General features: G+C 36.0%; 1 protein-coding gene across 1 annotated transcript in view; it reads left to right on the top strand.

Moving 5' to 3' along the window:
* VPS35L (VPS35 endosomal protein sorting factor like) overlaps window positions 1-18,182 on the top strand; it is a 45,120-nt gene that overhangs the window by 7,065 nt on the left and 19,873 nt on the right. Inside the window, exons 8-23 of the mRNA XM_071761535.1 lie at window positions 2,527-2,611; window positions 3,471-3,530; window positions 4,903-4,999; window positions 5,396-5,443; window positions 6,442-6,535; window positions 7,398-7,475; window positions 7,856-7,978; window positions 8,705-8,751; window positions 10,897-11,008; window positions 11,217-11,333; window positions 11,623-11,676; window positions 12,063-12,143; window positions 12,985-13,047; window positions 13,209-13,294; window positions 14,317-14,397; window positions 16,308-16,371. Of these exons, the coding sequence (XP_071617636.1) occupies window positions 2,527-2,611; window positions 3,471-3,530; window positions 4,903-4,999; window positions 5,396-5,443; window positions 6,442-6,535; window positions 7,398-7,475; window positions 7,856-7,978; window positions 8,705-8,751; window positions 10,897-11,008; window positions 11,217-11,333; window positions 11,623-11,676; window positions 12,063-12,143; window positions 12,985-13,047; window positions 13,209-13,294; window positions 14,317-14,397; window positions 16,308-16,371 (1,290 nt within the window). The remainder of the gene's footprint in view (window positions 1-2,526; window positions 2,612-3,470; window positions 3,531-4,902; window positions 5,000-5,395; window positions 5,444-6,441; window positions 6,536-7,397; window positions 7,476-7,855; window positions 7,979-8,704; window positions 8,752-10,896; window positions 11,009-11,216; window positions 11,334-11,622; window positions 11,677-12,062; window positions 12,144-12,984; window positions 13,048-13,208; window positions 13,295-14,316; window positions 14,398-16,307; window positions 16,372-18,182) is intronic.

Genomic DNA, 18,182 nt, shown 5'->3' with positions numbered 1-18,182 from the left:
ACACCAACAGATTTTTAAAGTTTTTGTTTGTTTTGTTTTAAAAAAATACCTCCACAGTCTTCCTCTGGTTAATTTGGGGTGATGGGCTGTAAAGGGGGCAGGGTGGAATAGGACAATTAAATGTTCTTTGGCTTGGCCTTTAACAAAAAGCCAGAGGCAGAGTGCATCAGAGGACAGAGGAGATAATGACATCCATAAAAGCTGTAAAACTGATGTAATGCCACTAATCATCAAGCTGGGTTATATAAAGTCAGGATACTTTTTTTTCATGCTGGATACTCCTGTGAAAACTTTGCAGTAATTTCAGCTTAAGTTGTGGTATAGACAATAGAGCAAATGAAACATTAATGAAGGGAGGTCAGAGAATGATGTGTCCCAGGGTGACTAATGTTCTTTTGTAGTACTGTGAATACTTTGTAATACTATGAAACCAGCACTATTATTTTTTAAAAAGGAAATCCATGTATAGCATTGTGAAGTGTGAATACCTTAGTGAAAGAGAACACAATATAAGAAATCTGGAGGTGAAAAGGGACATGGGTCTACTGTGCATACATGTGTGTGTGTGTATATATATATATACAGTGTATACACACATATGCAGAGATAATCTATGCATTAAAACTTTCATATATTCTTTTACTAATGGCTTCACAACTGCTTTTGAAATGATGTGGTTTCTAAGGTTGGATTTAGTGCTTTCTTCTAGGAAAGTGGTGTCAAAAAATGTGTATGTTTGTCTCGGAAGTGTTATCTGTGCATTGTTAACTTTGTGCTTGAACTTTTTGCTGCATTTTTGTTCAGCATTATTGAAAGACTGGGTTAGAATGAAATAAGTGCTTGGGTAATTAAGATTAATACAAAAGCCTTTCTTAAACGAGACCATAAGTAGCTAATAATAGAAGAAACCTGACTGAACTCCCCTTGTGTTTCTTCCTAGTAAATAATGTAATTTTAAGAATGTTGTAGCCTCTTGAAGAACTATGCCATTTTTTTGGCATTAAGCTGTGATTATATATGTAGTCTATCAGTATTACATACCAGTTAGTGTACAATAGGAGAAATAAGTGTGACCTTTTTATTATTGTTGTTTTCAGAAAAGTATGTTTGTCTGGAAAAAAAACAGTTCTAATTCAGATGCCAGAATTATTTTATTTTAAGAACTTGAATTTAAGAACTTTAAACTTGAAATGCCAGAAGAGTTTTAAGGAGGGGTCTGAATTTATAACACGGGTTTCTCAAGTGCCTTTTTACAAGATACTTTACTTGTCAAGATGGAATAAGCTAAGCTGCTTAGACTAAGCTGAAGTAAGTTGATTATGTATGTGAGCTCTAGAGAAGTGGCAAGTGTTCATGGTGTGTCTGAAGTCCTAAACAGCTCCTGAATTACCTTCATTTGAAGGCATCTGGCTTGCCAGGGAGAAGGGAGGATTCTGCTCTGGTTGTAAGGTGTGAGTGCTCCTACCTGACTCTTTGGTGCACTCTTAAGTTGATCCCTGAAGAGTAAAGTAAAAAACCTCTATGTTTAAGCATGTTCAAATGTTATGTTTTTCTTGTTTAACTAAGCAGTCTTGTAGGTTATCAGCTTGATTCCTGGACTTTTGGTTTGTAGTAAAAACTTGAACTTTCATTCCAATTGTCTCCTAATGAGACAGGAAAGGGACCAAGTTCATAGAGAATACTGTACTTGTCAGTCTTACATAGAGACCAGAGAAGACTCGTGGTCTTACATAGAGAGAGGAGGATTTCTCTCCCCAGTCAGTCATTTCCCCGTTTCCTTCAGGTGGAACTTGGTTCTCTGTGCCAAAGTTTTTGACTCCAGTTCGATCTGCAGTCCTTGCACCATCTTGGGAAACAAAAAAAATACCATCATTCCTCACTGTATTTTGAATCAATATAATAAATGGCTTCTGTCTGGACTTGCCTTCAACAATAGTAGAACTAAGGTAGTCTGTTTTCAAATGTGACTTTGCTTCAGCCATCATTACAGTTTGGCTGCCACCATCATGTTGGATGACTGAGGGTGGTGACTGCTGACAGATTCCTTCCTGGAGCTGACTGTGGAAAGTCCAGGCTGTTTCCAAAATATTTGAACTGTTTATGTGAGCAGCTCATTAGCTAAACTGAAAAAATTGTAGTTTAGTCTATATAATTTTTTGTGTTTGATATGGATGTTTAGAGAGATGGTGAGAAACTGAAAAATGCCCTTAAAAAAACCCTTGATTTAGAAAAGAAATGCCTCTTCATGCTTCTGTGACTTGTCTGGACAAACACACAGATCTGCATGGTCAGCTGAAATTCTTCATTGTGGATTAATTTGTAAAAAAGAAAAACAGATCTGTGACTTGCTGAAGCAGAGCAAGTGGTGTAGTGTGATGGAGGTTCTTGTGCTTTTAGCTGCATAGTTCTTCATGTTGGTTCTTTCCATCTGTAGATACCCATCTGTTCCAGCCTGTCTGAAGTGAAAACAGGAACTTGCAATGTCTTCTAAATGTTTCTTTATTTTTTTGTTTTTTTTCCTTCTAGTGTTCTAAACTTCTTTCAGACACAACAGTGATCCAGTTTTACCCAAGTAAATTTGTTTTAATTACAGATATCCTTGATACTTTTGGTAAGTATCTACTGTACCAGGCCTACTAAATACTGTTAATAAGATGGAATTAAAAGTGTTGAAATTACTGTTTTAAAACAGAGTATTTCCAACATAAACATTTGGACAACAGTGGTATAAATATAGTTGCTCAGAAACTCCGTGAGCTAAGTAATTTTGTAGGTCTGTGTTTTGTATGTTAGTAAATATCCCCCAAAAAACCTTGGGCAAAGTAATGCTATCTGCATTTTAGAATTTAAAACACACTGGCATTGCTATGAAAGCATTTTGATGTTGGAAGCCTCTTGGCTCAGTATTTTATTCTGATTTTATTTGAAGTCAAAGTTTTCTTTAGCTGAATAGGGACTCTGAAGAAAAAAATGTAGTTTTGTGCTGAATTTTAAAATTGATCTTTATAATTTTTAAACGATTCTTGAAGTGAAATTTTCATCCACTTCATGTGATTCTCATTGTTTTCTGTCCTGTTAGGGAAAGAACTTACGACAGCAAAGTTGAAGGGTGTTTTGATGTTTAACAGGATATGCTATGACATAGATCCATTTGTTTTTTCTGGTCTTACTTCCTCTTTGTGCTCTTTCCTACTTACTGAAAGTTGCTAAAGATAATTTAACATCCAAACTCAGCAGGGGCAGGACCCCAGCTCTCCTTCCCTGGCCTGGCAGAAAGCTGACCTGTGAGCTACCTCTGCACTGATCAATTTTTTGCAGTGTGTAAAAACGTTTCAGCCTCACTAGAGGGCAGCATCCTCTTAGGGTTCCAGGAGATCTTTCCAGCTCATTTCAGTGTATGTTATAGTGGGAACCTTTGTATTGACAGTTTATTAGTTCGTTGTGAATGATTTTTAATTTTTTTTTTTAAGGAAAACTAGTGTATGAAAGAATTCTGTCAATGTGTGTGGACAATCGCATCTCTTTGCCAGGTAACTTTGTGTTTGTTTCTACCATGTTCCTGGGAAACATTGTGACTGAACTAATATGATTAAGGTTAAATAGGACCCATGTACTTCGTTTCCTATGAAGAAAGTCTTGATTTGAATCTAATAATTTTTAGTTTTTAACAGAGTAAAATTCGTTGCATGTGACTTTCACAATTCAGAGTTCAAGTTTACATTTGAACTGTGAAGGATATACAAAGTTGAGAGCCTCAGGTTTCAGTAAATAGATGTTTTTGTTGCTACATTGGAAAGCACTGATGGTTTGGCTTTAATTAGGGAACAATTTTTGGAGGAGAAACAGGCTGTCAGTGTGAACTTTCTGACTTGGGCTCTTTTCATTTTTTCACTTGAAGTTCTACTGTAATGTGAAAGTTTAATTTGACATTTATGGTACAAATGGATATGGAAGTACTTCTTTTGGAAGGCAGCAAAGTATTCCATTGAAATATGGGCTTTCCCTTGCAGTTTGGAGTACATTAAGTGCCTGTCCTTGAAATCTGAAACATTCTAACTGTGGTTGGCAGTGCAACTGTCCCACTAGGTTACAGTTAAATTCATGTTAAATTCATAGGATTTGAGCCAGGAGCCTGAAACTAGCGAATACTTAAATTTGAAGTAAACCTACAGAAAATACTTAAAATAATTTGGGTTGTTTCAACTCTGATAAACTGTTCTTACAACCAGTAATGAAGGCAGACAGTTCCCATAGCATGTCATGATTACTGGGCACAGTTACTCCTGTTCTGGAGAGCTGAGCTCATGCTGTACAGCTGCTGAGAGCATTGCTGGTGGGAGCTTCCCAATCAGCTAGAAAAGTGGGAAGGAGAGAGAAGGAAAATCTGTGCTGTGCTTGCTGTGCATGGCAGTGTCAGCCCCCAGGAATTTCAGCCCCAAACTTCGTGCTGTGGGATCCAAGTGAAACAATGAAAACCTTTTTGAATTTGAGTGCTTAAATCTCTTATATTTATTAATTTGTTACAGATTTATCTAGATGCATGTGTTATAGATTGCCTATGGGTTTTTTTACAATTTCTACTTTTTACTGAATGCAGAGGTTACATTTCCAAGTAGCAGATCTGAGATGAGTTTTGAGTACTTGACTGCAGCTTCTGAAATGTTATTTAATGCAAACCAGCAGTCTCGTTACCTTTTCTTACTTGCTGTGTACTCAGCTCTTACTGCTGCAAGAGAGCTGAGAAGCAAACATATTGCCTAGTTTATGATGGGGCATCTAATTGCTTGTTAAAAGGACAGTGAACACAATTTTAAATCTAGAATGAAAAGTAACTTGTTTCCAGAAAGAATGTAACTATTTCTGCTGGGGTTCTTCTGTTTGTTTGGTTTTTTTTCCCCTCAGATAATTTTTCTCCAGAGTGTGTTCATGATACTGCCAAAGAAACTTGCTTAAACTGGTTTTTCAAGATTGCTTCAATCAGAGAACTCATTCCCAGATTGTATCCTTGTCAGATGAGACTCTCACAGCCTGCAGGTTTTAACAGACTTTTTAAAAAATGAGCATGTTTGTTTCAATAAAACCCACAGCAATCTGATGTTTATACTGACTTTTGTATCAAGGAGTGTGTTTTACGTTTAATTTTGAGTCATGTTTCATAGTAAACTGAATCCTCAATTGCTGTCTGTGTGCTGCATGGCAGCAATAAGGTAGAGTTGGTGTGGGAGAACCTGAGAAACAATAAAAATCTTGTAGATAAATTCTAAAAATCAACAAAGTGTAATGAGGTTAATTACAGAAGGCCTTGAAATACTTTGTTCAATGTTTATTTGCTGTATAAATTTGTTTTTGTAGCTTTAAATGCTTAGTTTTGTTCCTTAACTTGGCTTCATTTTAGTTATGTGGAAGCAGCAATACTGAAGTGCAATAAGTTCCTGTCCAAAACGTAAGAGTCAATGTTAAGTGTGGGAAAGAAGTGAGTGGGCAGGTTTATACCCTAATTCAAGGAGCTAAGCATGCAAGTTCCATGAAAATTGGTGGGTAATCTCTGTAGGTCTGAGGAAAAGGAGTATGTGCAGCTTTTGGAGTTTTTGTGAGAATGCCATGGAATAAATTCAAGGTGAACTGTGACAATTTGGAATGCAATGGTGCTTGCAGTTTTGGAATATATTGTGACAGCAGGAGTTTGCAAATTAAAAACCAAGGGATTCAGATGGTGGAAGCAAGATTGTTGAGAGGATGATTATGGCAAAAAGATGGGATAGACAGCTGAAAGTATTGATATGTTGTATTGCTGGAGGCTGAGTAGGAGAAGCACTCGAGGAGCTACAAACCATTATCTGTTGAAAGTCTTGTTATAAGCTTCATGTGTCACCAAACAGTTGCTGAGCTGAAAATGTTCCTTCACATACAATTTTCCTTTTTCAGTTCTGTTTTCAAATGTGTGTTGTAAGCCAAATTGCTACTACAGGACGACTTCATTATCCCTAAAAAGCAGTTATTTTACTGGAATTGATGGGAATCATCTCTAGGCACTGGTACAGTTTTGTGACAAAGGCCCTGTGGGAAAATGAGGCACAGGAGTTCTAGCAGTTCTGCTTTGAGCAGATGCTTTCCTCATATTGGATTACAGATCTTGTGGAGCTTTGCTATTTCTCCAAACTAAAGGAAGGGTGTTTCACTTGTGCTTGACTGTTGCAAGCCAAGCATCCAACCTGGCTACATGCACTCCTCCTGTTGGCACATACTGAAATTTGAATATAGGATATGTATTATTATACACATAAAATTTTAATTCTATGTGCTGATATGCTTCATCTGTGGTAGGTGTTTTTATAACTCACACTCAGTTGTCAGTCTACAATGAAGATAGTTACCAGTAGGTGATACAATTCTGTTACTGATTGTTAAATCTCATTTTCATTTCTGAAAAATCTTTAACAGGGGGATTTCAGAATGTCTCCCACGGTTAACATCTATGATTAGAGGGATTGGAGATCCACTGGTTGCAGTCTATGCAAGAGCATACCTGTGCAGGGTAGGCTGTTATTTAACACTTCAAATCTGTCTCAAGAATTTACTGCAGCTGGCTCTGCCACTGAAGAAAAGTTTCTTTTAACTTGTCTTTTTGTCTGAGGTAGTCAGCACCCTGGTTGTTCCTTATATCAAACAAAAAAAAAAATTCCTTTCTTGTTTTAATAATTGGGAATATTTCTTTAACTGTTTTACTATAATTTAAATATCTTTATGTGCACATAATGCTAGTTTTTCATCTTCAGATAGAGCAAAATATTAGGGACGAAGGTAGAAGGAGAGTTTAGAGATAGAGGCTATGTGCTGATTTTCATAGCTAGTATGAGGACTTTCCATATGCTTATCTTCCCCATATATTGCCAGAGTGTATGTGACATACAGACAGATTTTTATATTTTTAATCTGTGTTATTGGAAATTGTCCTCTATGGGTTAGTTTCCTGTGCAGTTCCAGCTTCACTACACAGGCCTTGTGTTTGTGCATCACCTTGTATTATTTATCAATACTTTATCTACATCTGTTTATATGTCCATATTTTCCTTTGAGATCCTTGCTTAATTCTCTCCATGGAATGTATACATGTGATTTTAAGCAATTTCCAAACTTTGACTTCTAAAATGTTCACTGTATGGTCTCTGCATACAGTGAATGTAGGCTGCTGCAGTGCAGGTTCTAGGGTAGACTTACCTCCCTACTTACATGACTCTAGTAGTTAGCAAGGAAATAGTTAAAAGTGTATGATTCAGTGTGATTTGTTGATTTGGTGGGTGTAACTAGGTGTGCTCCAGAAAATGCATTTTTGTCTTATTCTTGAGGAATTGTAGGTAATAGATGCACATTAAATCTTTTCCTTTCTTTTAATACAGGTTGGGATGGAAGTGGCACCACAGCTCAAAGAAAGCCTTAACAAAAATTTCTTTGACTTTCTTTTAACATTTAAACAAGTAAGCAAACAGGAATTTAATTTGTAAATCACTCCTTAACCAGATTTGTCACTCTTTAACCAAACTACCACATACATTTTAAAAATTGTTGACGTTCTTAAGTCTAGATTTAGAGATGTTCCTCTACCCAGATAAAGGGAAATTTTATATACATTCTGGTAAGCTAAAGCTACTCAGTCCAGAATGTTTCCTTGCTTTTATATATATGCTATGAGCTGGATATTTTCTCTCCAGCATGCAAGGAATGCTTCTGAGTGTCTGTGAATCTTTGTGATGTTTTCTGTAGTGGTTTCCATTCATAAACAAACTTTGTCCAGCTTATCACAGCCCTTATTAAATACCTTTCCAAAATAACATATTTTTGTCTTTTATTTCCACAGATTCATGGGGATACAGTTCAGAATCAGCTGGTAGTACAATGTGTGGAGATTCCTTTGTATTTGACTCTATATTCTCCTGCTATAGACTGGATTTTACAGTGCATTGCTTACCGTGCTCCTGAGGTAAGGATGTGTGATAATGCTTTGTATCAAAGGAAGTGTTGGGGTGAGAAGTTAATTATGCCTATTAAAAATAACATTAAAAATCCCTCAGTCAGTTCTTACATGAGTGTGAGAGTGAGTATAAAAAGCCCAGATACAGCTGCCTGTTTCTTTTCCACAAAGCTCCAATTAGACCACTTTAGATTCGTAAGCAGTATTCATGTTTAATCCTTACTGTCCCTTAGCTAGTTTGATCTTTATTTCTTGTGTTCATTAGCTTCTTCTGTCATATATAAATTATTTCTATCATTTCTCATATAAATGTCATATAAAAATTATTTGGATAAACTGCAATTTTCTAATTTTTTTGCATAATTAAACACAATTAATCATAGTCTGTCTGTTGCATTTTCTGGCAAAGAGTAGATAACCTTCACTTTTCCTGCCAGAGGTAATTGACCTGGATATAAAATAGTAATTATTTTGAGAAATGGCATGTCTGAATGATTTCAAATCTGACTTTCATAAAATGGTGTTTTTAATTAAAACCCCATTGTGCCTATTCCAGTACATGTGTGTTATGTTGTACTACACTGTTTTCTTGTGTTGTAAATACAGGATAAGATGGGTTTATTGGAATGTACTGGGCAGGTAATTAAAACAGCTTTCAGTAGGCTTCACTACAGTAATTAAAGCTGAATTTATTTGCAGAGTCTACTCACTTATTTTAATACATAATTCTTACAGGTTCTGCTTACTGAGATGATGGAGAGATGCAAAAAATTGGGGAACAAGTAAGTATTGCACACTGTTGAAGATACAAGTCTGTAATAGGTAACTGTGAATCTCTGTACTAAAATTCTCTCTTTTGAAAACATCTTTGGGTGCATAGTGTAGCTTATGTTCTCCCAGTAACTTACTAAATCATGATCATGAACATCTGTTTCCCAATGGTGAGTTCTAGAATAGTATGGTAGGTTACTTGTAGAGCACAAGTTAAATTAATTAAACTGGTTGCTGCATTTTGGCTCCTAAGGCAAAGTTCAGGACACATAATATGTTTGCCATCAGCCCAGTCTCTGATTCCTGATAGTTCCTGATTTTTCTCTGTTTTCCTCCTCTGCCTTCCCTGTAGTCTCCACTGGCCACACTCAGCTCATACAAACATTTTGCAAGGGAAGTTGTACAGCAGCTGCCATGTGTGGAAGTTGGTAATATTTAGGCCTCTGCTTTTTTCAGCATCAGAATTAGTGTCCAGAATGTCTCCTAGAAATCTGTGTGCAGGCTAAACACCTTCAGTGAGTAGTTCAAGAAGATGGTCTGAAATTTCTGGATGTACTTTCTGAGCTGTGGGAATGCAATGTGGCCTACTGAGGAGTTAATCTCAGTTCATTTTATTGGGAAGGTAGGATGAGTTCTGAGAAAGTTTTCAGTTACATGTTTATTCCTGATGTGCTTTGCACAGCCGAGTTCTGCTGTGGCTAAGGAAGTAAAATATGTTAATCACTTCAGTGAGGAATGCCAGCATTAGCATTCTGTCACTGAGCTGAGGAGTGCAAGGAGAGCATGACTGTAAAAAACCACATGAAAATGCTGTTGTATCAGATCTTGTAATGTGGGTAGAAATAATCCACATACTCTGCTGTATTAACTGTTTTGTATAGGTGTTGATTTGTTTTGTGGAAATTATTTTTAAATCACCATTTAGCATTTCTTGTTGTGAAGATGGGCTTGGTGCTTTTTCTTCATGCCTGTTTATTCTTGAAGGAAGAACAAAATGTTGAGTATAGCAAGGTATTGTTTTAAAGAAATGGTTTTGGGATGTCTTTTATTGTGAAGTTGAGTAAGCTGGATTTAGATGATTTATAAAGTCATGGTAGTTTTCTTTCAAAGTAGAGTTCTGAGTTTTTGTCTTCTCATGACTGTCAAAACATTACAAAGCAAAAGGCATCAGTATATAAATCTTTAAATAATCTCAGTATGTTCCATGAACTATATTGCAGCCATCTAAGTGAACAGTGACAACCTGCTTCTCTGTATTGCAAAGCATAAACCTAGGGATCTGGAAGTATTTGTCTAATGATAAAATGAAAATTCCAGTCAAATTGCAATGGGACCACTAATGCTTAGTAAGAAACAGAGGATGCTGGGCTATTTTAAGCACTCCACAGAATTTCCCTCAGGGTAAACTGCCCCTTGTTCAGACTGTTTCAGACTGGTGGAGGACATGATGTTTTATGAGGCAGCTTCACTGCCAGCTCCTGGCTGTGTCTGCCCAAAGGACTTGCCTTTTGAATGATAGTAGGTATTGGTTTTTACATTTGCATAATAGTATCAGTAAACTTGGTTTTACATTAATGCAATGAATTCATTCTTCCCTTGACGTGACAGAAATACAAATACATTTCTAAATGATTACTCATAAATGTCTAAATGTGTCATTGCCAGTTACCATATGATAGTGACTCTTTGGGTTTGTTTCAATCCTAACAATGCAGCTGCTAGCAATCTGACTTTTATAACACATATATATTGTAATTCAATGAGAAAAACAGATTTTCCCTGCCAAAGTATACTTATGAAGTGTAGTTTAGAGAGTAAGTTTCTAAACTTGTCAGCTACTGCTGGTTTACTTGATCTTTCTAGCAAACATCTGGTAAAATGATGGCTTCAAAACCCCATGTGCAATAAGTATTCTATGGGCTGAGTTACCTTTTCCATGTCTGATGGCTTAATGTTGTCTTGGTTTGCTTCTGCACTTAGTCCCCATCAATTCAAGCTTGATTTGTGAGGGTTTTTTCTTCCTTCTCCAAATTCTTAAAATTTAGAATTGATGCTGGAGAGTTGTTAATCTAAGAAGTTCAGATGAGTGTAAATGAAGGGACAACAAAATGGTAGTTGATGCTCGGCTATATTGATCTGTGTTATGTTCATTGCAGTGCTTTGCTGTTGAATTCAGTGATGTCAGCATTCAGAGCAGAGTTTATTGCTGCAAGATCTATGGATTTCATTGGCATGATTAAAGACTGTGATGAATCTGGATTCCCAAAGGTAACCTTTTGTATGTAATTTTTAACAGTTCCTGTTCGCTCTCTTACCAAGTTCTTCATATTTTTTGTTACTTGCAGAACTTGCACATCATTTAAATAAAAGGTGGTTTCACCCAAAAAAACCTTTCTGCGTGGTATACTTGCTAGAGCAGTTTTAGAAGGCCATGCATCTTCTGCTTTTAATTTAAAGCTTCTCATTTAACTTTCAGCATCTCCTCTTCCGCTCTTTGGGATTAAACTTGGCCTTGGCTGATCCTGCTGAAAATGATCGCCTGCAAATATTAAATGAAGCCTGGAAGGTTATAACAAAGCTGAAGAACCCACAGGTGAATTATTGTCTGTTCTGTTTCACTCCTGATTCTGGGTTTAGGGCAGAAGTTTTCCAGGTACACACAGTTGACAAAAATATGGTACCTGACAATATCTTTCCATGATCTCTGCTTTTCTGAGCTCTACTTACATACATAAGGAACTTCGGGGCTTTGTCATTAGTGTTAGATCTTTAGGGGTGCATGAACCCTACCTTAGGACTTATTCTTTCACGTTATTTTTTGCAAGTCTGTTCTCCATAACCTTGTGTAAACGTTGGTAATCACAAGACACATGTATTTCTAGGATTATATCAACTGTGCTGAAGTGTGGGTGGAGTACACATGCAGACATTTTACGGTACGTGAAATTTGCTTCATTTCATCAGAATGTGTTCTGATACAGACTAAGTGACTGTATTAGCAGCTTGGTATTAAAAATGGAAACCCTATGAGTATTTGATATAAATGTGTAGGACTTCAGTAGTGAATGAAAAAGAGTATTTCTTTTCATGAAAGATGAATAGGGACAAAAAATGCAGCTTTGAAGAGTCCATTCTATGATTCACCATCATGGCAGCTGCACCAATTTAAGTAAGGATTTGCTGGAGCTCTTGGTTTAACTAGAGCTCCGTAGCAAGCTGATGCTTTGGCAAATGGAAGTAAATTATCAAACTTGTTTTCAGTGACTTGATTTATGTGCCAATTTCATGACAATATTTTGTAACTTGATGTTCCTGTACACAGAAGCGAGAGGTCAATACTGTTCTGGCTGATGTTATCAAGCACATGACACCCGATCGAGCCTTTGAAGATGCTTACCCACAGGTAAGCACTTATTTGGTGAAATCTGTAATAAATGGATGTGCATTTTCTTAGATGAAATGATCTCTTATACGTTCCTGATGACTCTTATCACAAAATTATTATTTTTAAACACTGGCTATAATTTGGGAAGCCTTTTGGAACAGTGTTGTTCGTTTCTCCTTTTTTTCCCTGCACGTCAATCTTTTAGTCCAGAGAAATGCTAAACCAGAATGATTTATGTATTTAGAAGTAACAGGAGTTAACTCCTGAATCAACAGTAATGTTCTGCTGAAGAAAATTAGCAGTCATGGCAGGCTGCTTAAACAGAGCTGAACCATGAAATAATCCATCTCTATGTGACATTCTTAAGGCTTCAGTGAGTTACAGTGTTCAGCTCTTTAGATTGTATGCCAGATGAGATATGGATTCATTGAAGAGGTTCTAGAAAGTTTTTGTGGTTACTTGGAAGGTAGATCAAGTACCTGCAAAAGAAGATTTTAAAAACTGGTTTATTTTTCTGTAGGTTTTTTTGGTTTCATTTTAGTCTAGAGAACTGAAGAACATGCAGACTGTAATTCAGGAAATGTGCCTAACTATAAAAAGTAAAGAAGGAATAAAGCCTGGACACCCTGATCAGCCTCTGTTCATAGGAGTTCTGAAAACCATATTGGGAAAACATCTGTTAGGAACAGCATGGCTGCATTTGATCCTGCTTTGGGGAAAAAAATTACATTGGTGAATAGTTGGTGTCTTCCAACTCAGTTTTCTGTGAATAACTGGAGAAGAATAATCTCTGGTGTGGATGGTCTTGATTTAACCCATATTGCAATAATTCCACCCCTTTTTTTTCTTTCTCTTTTAGTTGCAGTCAATTATTCAGAAAGTCATTAGTTATTTCAGTGACTTCTCTCTACTTTTTTCAGTGGTAAGCGATATTCTATTTAATAAATTTTTAGGAAGAACGATTTCTGCAAGAGAATTTACCTGACTAGAACAGATATGATTATAAAATTTATCTATTATTTTGTTCTAGTGTGTTGTTTGTAAAATACCCAATCTTACTTGTTTATGTGTTTGTACTTTCAGGAGAAATTCTTGCCATTTCTGGATATGTTCCAGAAAGAAAGTGTGAGAGTGGAGGTTTGCAAGTGCATTATGGAATCTTTTATTAAGTAAGTGGAGAACATTTAGATAAATGGACTCTGGAGGATCTGAGGAATGGATTGAAAGATTGCAAGGGAAGATGAGTCAGTATAGAGGCCACTTAGCTTGTGAAGGTGTTCCATGCTATGGGAAAAAAAATGAAAATATGTCAGTTTTGTCCATTTATTGATTGACTGTTCTCAAAGAAATCAAATTGAAGTAATCATATTGATGCCAACTTGCTGTGCCTATTTATGTTGCCTTACTTGGTTTGTGAAATTTATTTCATATTCCTGCTGATGTGACAGCACAGAACTGTCACCTTTGTATAATGGAGGAAGAGACAGACTCTTGTTAAAAACTCCATTATTCAGAACAAGAGATGTTCCATCTGTTGAAAATGAACTTAAAAGATGAGGCTTCATCTTAAAATATTGTAAAGTCAAACGGTCCTTTCCATTTCAAATAATTAAGAGGTTCCTTGGAACTTTTTTTTTTTTCACCTTCCCTTCAGATATTTATATACTCTCCTAAGGCCCCCCCAGGCCATCTCTTCTCTGGGCTGAACAGTCCCAGCTCTGTTGGTCTTTGCTCTATAAGAGCTGCTTGCAGCCCCTCAGTCCTTTTAGTGGTGCTCCACTGCACAAGTGCATCTGAATGTGCCATTTAACCTTTTTGTCTGTCCATCAGCAGCTGATAAACTATATTACTATATTCTTGGTAGATCTAGAGTTGCTTTGTTTTGACACTCTTAGATGGCCTCAATATATCCCATGTCTAGCTTGTTGTGTCCCTTGAGGTGTCAGGTTCTGTGGCTTGGCAGTAAAGCTCTGTGTGTTAAGATAATATTTCTTTCACTGGCATTTGTTGTAATTGTACATCTATTAACCATGTGATCTTTGGGGTTCTGTTGGTTAAAAAATGAGTATAACATTTCTATAGTGCCATATGAATCTAATTACTGGAATTACTCATTAAATCAATGTTATTTGATTATTTTCTAGCTCGACAGAGAGGGATTTTTCATCACTTTTTCTAAAACCTTTTTTAGGCATCAGCAGGAATCTACAAAGGATCCTGTGATACTCAATGCTCTTCTGCATATCTGCAAGACAATGCATGATTCTGTGAAGTAAGATTAACTTTACTCATACTAATAACTATTGTTTATGCAAAGTTGGACTTCTTGGTGTATGGTTTCACATTTCTGGGGCTGTTTGCTTCATGGTGGATTAAGACATGAATCCAATTAGTGGTGAGGGAAGAGCTGAGTAGTGAAATGGCAGCACATAGCATGCAGAAATCACACAGAAATCAGTATCTGATTGAAAACTGAGAATCACAATGCTGCAGATTTTAGGTCTTAAGAGCAAAAATATAGCTGGGTTTTTTTTCTAAGACCAGACCCTCTTAGTGTGGCAGCAACTGTAAAAGGAACTTGTAACTTTCTCAGCCTTGATACACTGTGAATCCAAGATTGATTGCCAATAAAGAAATCAGATTTGGCATGTAATTCCAATTTCTACCAGCTAGACAGCTTTAGTCTGGGTTAGAGCACTTTATTTGGTTTAGAGCACTTTATTTGGCTGTGTGTTGAACTAAAAGCTACTTCAATCTTCAAACAAAATATATTGAAGCTAAACAAGCTTATTAAAAAAAAAATTAAGCAGTTTGTGGTGATCCATATTTGGTACTTTTTCTGGTGTTCTGCCAAAACAATTTTAATAGTTTGCTGCTAGATTTTTAAAATCCCTTGAACCTGCAAAGTTTTTAGCTGAGATAAGATAGTGTGCATCTTCAGCTTGGTTCTGTTGTGTCATCTCTTACTGGCAAAACATCATAAATTCTAACTGTCCTAAAATAACTCCTGCATCTATTTTTGCATCCTGGTTGAGGAAACTCCCAACCCATTGTGTAGGTCTCACTGACACCCACAGCAGCTGTCAGAGGATAACAGCCTCTAGGCTGGTAGGGGTCTGATGCAGAATTGAACTAGAAACCTGCAACTGACCCAGAGATCTCATTATAGGTCTTCTGAGCCTTTCAGAGCCCATCAATTGACTCTTTTGATCAGCAATGCACTAATGAGCTAATCATGCTGAGATTTTCTTTCCTCCTTTACTGAATTTGTATAATAAATCTGTTGTGTTCTTCCCATCTGGTGTCTCAGCTAGGAAATTGGTAACTGATATACTAAAGGTCAAAGCTGGAGCCAAGTATATACTAGTAAAAGGATTAAATTGTATTAGTTAATTGTAATATAACTTTTTGTTCATGCATTTTCAGTGAAACAGATTTGATGTGTTGGATTTTCATATGATGTAAATTTATTTCATATCAGTTTTGGACTCTTGCTATAGAGTTGGTATCTCTGATAATCATGAAAATAAACTTTTTAGTTCAGGTTGGTTCAGTTCTGACTAAAGCATCAAAAAGGAGCACTGCAATAAGGTGATTTTAATGATGTTTTAAAATAATGTGGCGAGGTTGGTTTAAAAAAAAAAAACAAGTCTTCCCCAGGCTCCCCAGAAAACAAAGAAAACAATAAGCTAATCTTGTTTCTAAAATAAGTGCATGAAGTATTAAATATACTATTTAAAATTTAGTTTAAAAGCTTTTCCCCTTTAATAGGATAACTTTCTGCCAAAAATAGGTTTACTAATTTCTTTTAAGTTTTTATAATCAGTTCCTACTGTAGTTCTCATGTTGTAACATGAGTGAAGCCATTTGCTTGCTGCAGAGAACGTTAGCTTAGCTTACTTCTCCATGTGCAAACTGTGATTTTATTTAAAGTCTAAAAACACTTTTAACAATTTTCTCTTTTTAAAAAATTTGAAGTTTAGTTTGGTGCATTGTTGACTTTGTGATATTCATATTAAAATTAGTTTATTGCTTCATAACTACAGTTATGAACTTAGTGTTCTTAGTGTACAATGAGTACTTTTATATTGATGTTACATTATATAAGTTAAATTATCATTTGAACCTTTACAGACAAATGAGTGATATTCTAAAATTCACAGTGTAAATTTTCTCTTATAGTGCCCTAACACTTGAGGATGAGAAAAGAATGTTAGCAGCTTTGATAAATGGATTCATAAAAATGGTGAGTGACAGTTGTGGGCAACTGTTGGGGTGGACTTTATAGCTCAGATTTTCATGAGATCTCCATGAGAAACAGGTGCCTGCCTTGCTGAATCAGACATTCTGTGTCTGACTTGCTTAAGATCCCTGAAGCCCTGACTGGGGTGTTCCAGTGAGAGAGGGCTGCATGTGTTGAAGGGAATGTCATACAGTGTTGGAGCTGACATGGTGCAATGTGAGAGTTTCAAGTAGGCATGTTGTTTATTTAATCATATTTTCTGTTACTTTTTTAAATCTCACCTGAAAGATAGTAAATATTGACAAACTAAACAGCAATTTAAAAATTTTAAATCTTAAAAGTCTTGCCTGTTGTAGCATCAGAGGTGTCACTGATTTATGTGAATGCAGTTCCACTACCCAGTTCTAAATAGGATCAACACCAGCTTTAGGATCAACACAAAATAGATATAACCCATATGTTCTTATCTGTTTATCTTAATTTATAAATAAGACAATTTGTATCATCATATTAGTAGTCCCACAGAAACTTCAGTTGTTTTGTCTTGAAATTAATTTTTAATCCTTCCCTCCTTCTTATCCTGGCAGTATCTTTTGTTCTTGTCTGTTGTGTTTGGAATGTCCTGTTGTTTTAGAGGGATGTTCTCAAGCTTTTCTTTATTCTCAACACTTGGCTTTTCTTTCACATAGTCAGAGCTGACAGGCTTTGTCTCTGCTTGTCCTCTTTGTTCTTTGTTGCAATTCTATGGATTTATTTTTAGATGGTTGCTTTCTCTTCTGTTATAATAATTTGCTTTTAATACAGTTTTGATTTAAATGGAATCCAGTTTCCTTTAGGAGGATTTTCCATATTGAATAATATTTGATGTGGCTATAGAGTCTTAATTTAAAGGGGGGAAAAATCCATAGCAGGAAAATAACTCGTGAAGAATTTTAAACCAGCACACATTAAGACATGAAGGGAAAAAAAGCACAACAGTTATTCTTACAGTCAGTCTTTTTTGTGGAAAAACTTGTATTTTTAGAGAAGCTTTGTTGAGACAAGGACTCAAGAATCAGCAGTTGTACAAACACAGGAAAGCCAAAGACAGTTGTCTTGAGTGTAAGAAGCCATCCATTGTTTTCTGGTGCAATTCCTTTGATCTTTCACTGCATGGATTAAATGTAATTTTAATTTTAATTCTATAAAAACTTCTGCATGTGGCTTAAGAAATAATAACAACAACATCAATTAATAATAACAATAACAATAATAATGCAATCTTTACTTCTGTTAAAAAAACCATTCCATTTGAATACATTAGTGTAGACTTCCTGGAGACTGTTTCTCTTGCTAGGCTTTTAATTGACAGCTGAGACATTCCAGCTGACAGCACTTGGGTTTTTGAAATCTGGAGGGCTGGATGTACAGTATTCTCACACAAGGGGTGCTTTAGACCACTCTTCTTTCCTACCAACATGCAAGGTTGCAGGCTTTTGGCATACTCTATAAGCATGTATTTATTAACCAAACTTGAGAAAAACCTCATTTTCTTACACATATGTCTCATTAGAAAACTGCTGATTTCTCTTGGAAGCACTGTAGTTAGTAGAAACTACAGGAATCTGAATACAGGTTCACCATCTATTTCTATTTTTCTGTGGTTTTTTTTTTGTTTGTTTTCCTTTTTAATGTATGAACAGTACCAAGCCTTCGTCCCTGTTTCATAAAGAGAGTTCTGCTGGTTTTGAAAACACTTCACAAACCTAGGATTTAAATTTTGCTTTCATTATATTAAATACTTGGTCTGTAAAGTAGAAGGACAAAGATTCTCT

The sequence above is a fragment of the Heliangelus exortis genome, chromosome 17 (genome assembly GCF_036169615.1).
Source record: "Heliangelus exortis chromosome 17, bHelExo1.hap1, whole genome shotgun sequence".
NCBI classification, from domain to species: domain Eukaryota; kingdom Metazoa; phylum Chordata; class Aves; order Apodiformes; family Trochilidae; genus Heliangelus; species Heliangelus exortis.
This window is presented reverse-complemented; position numbering and strand designations above follow the sequence as displayed.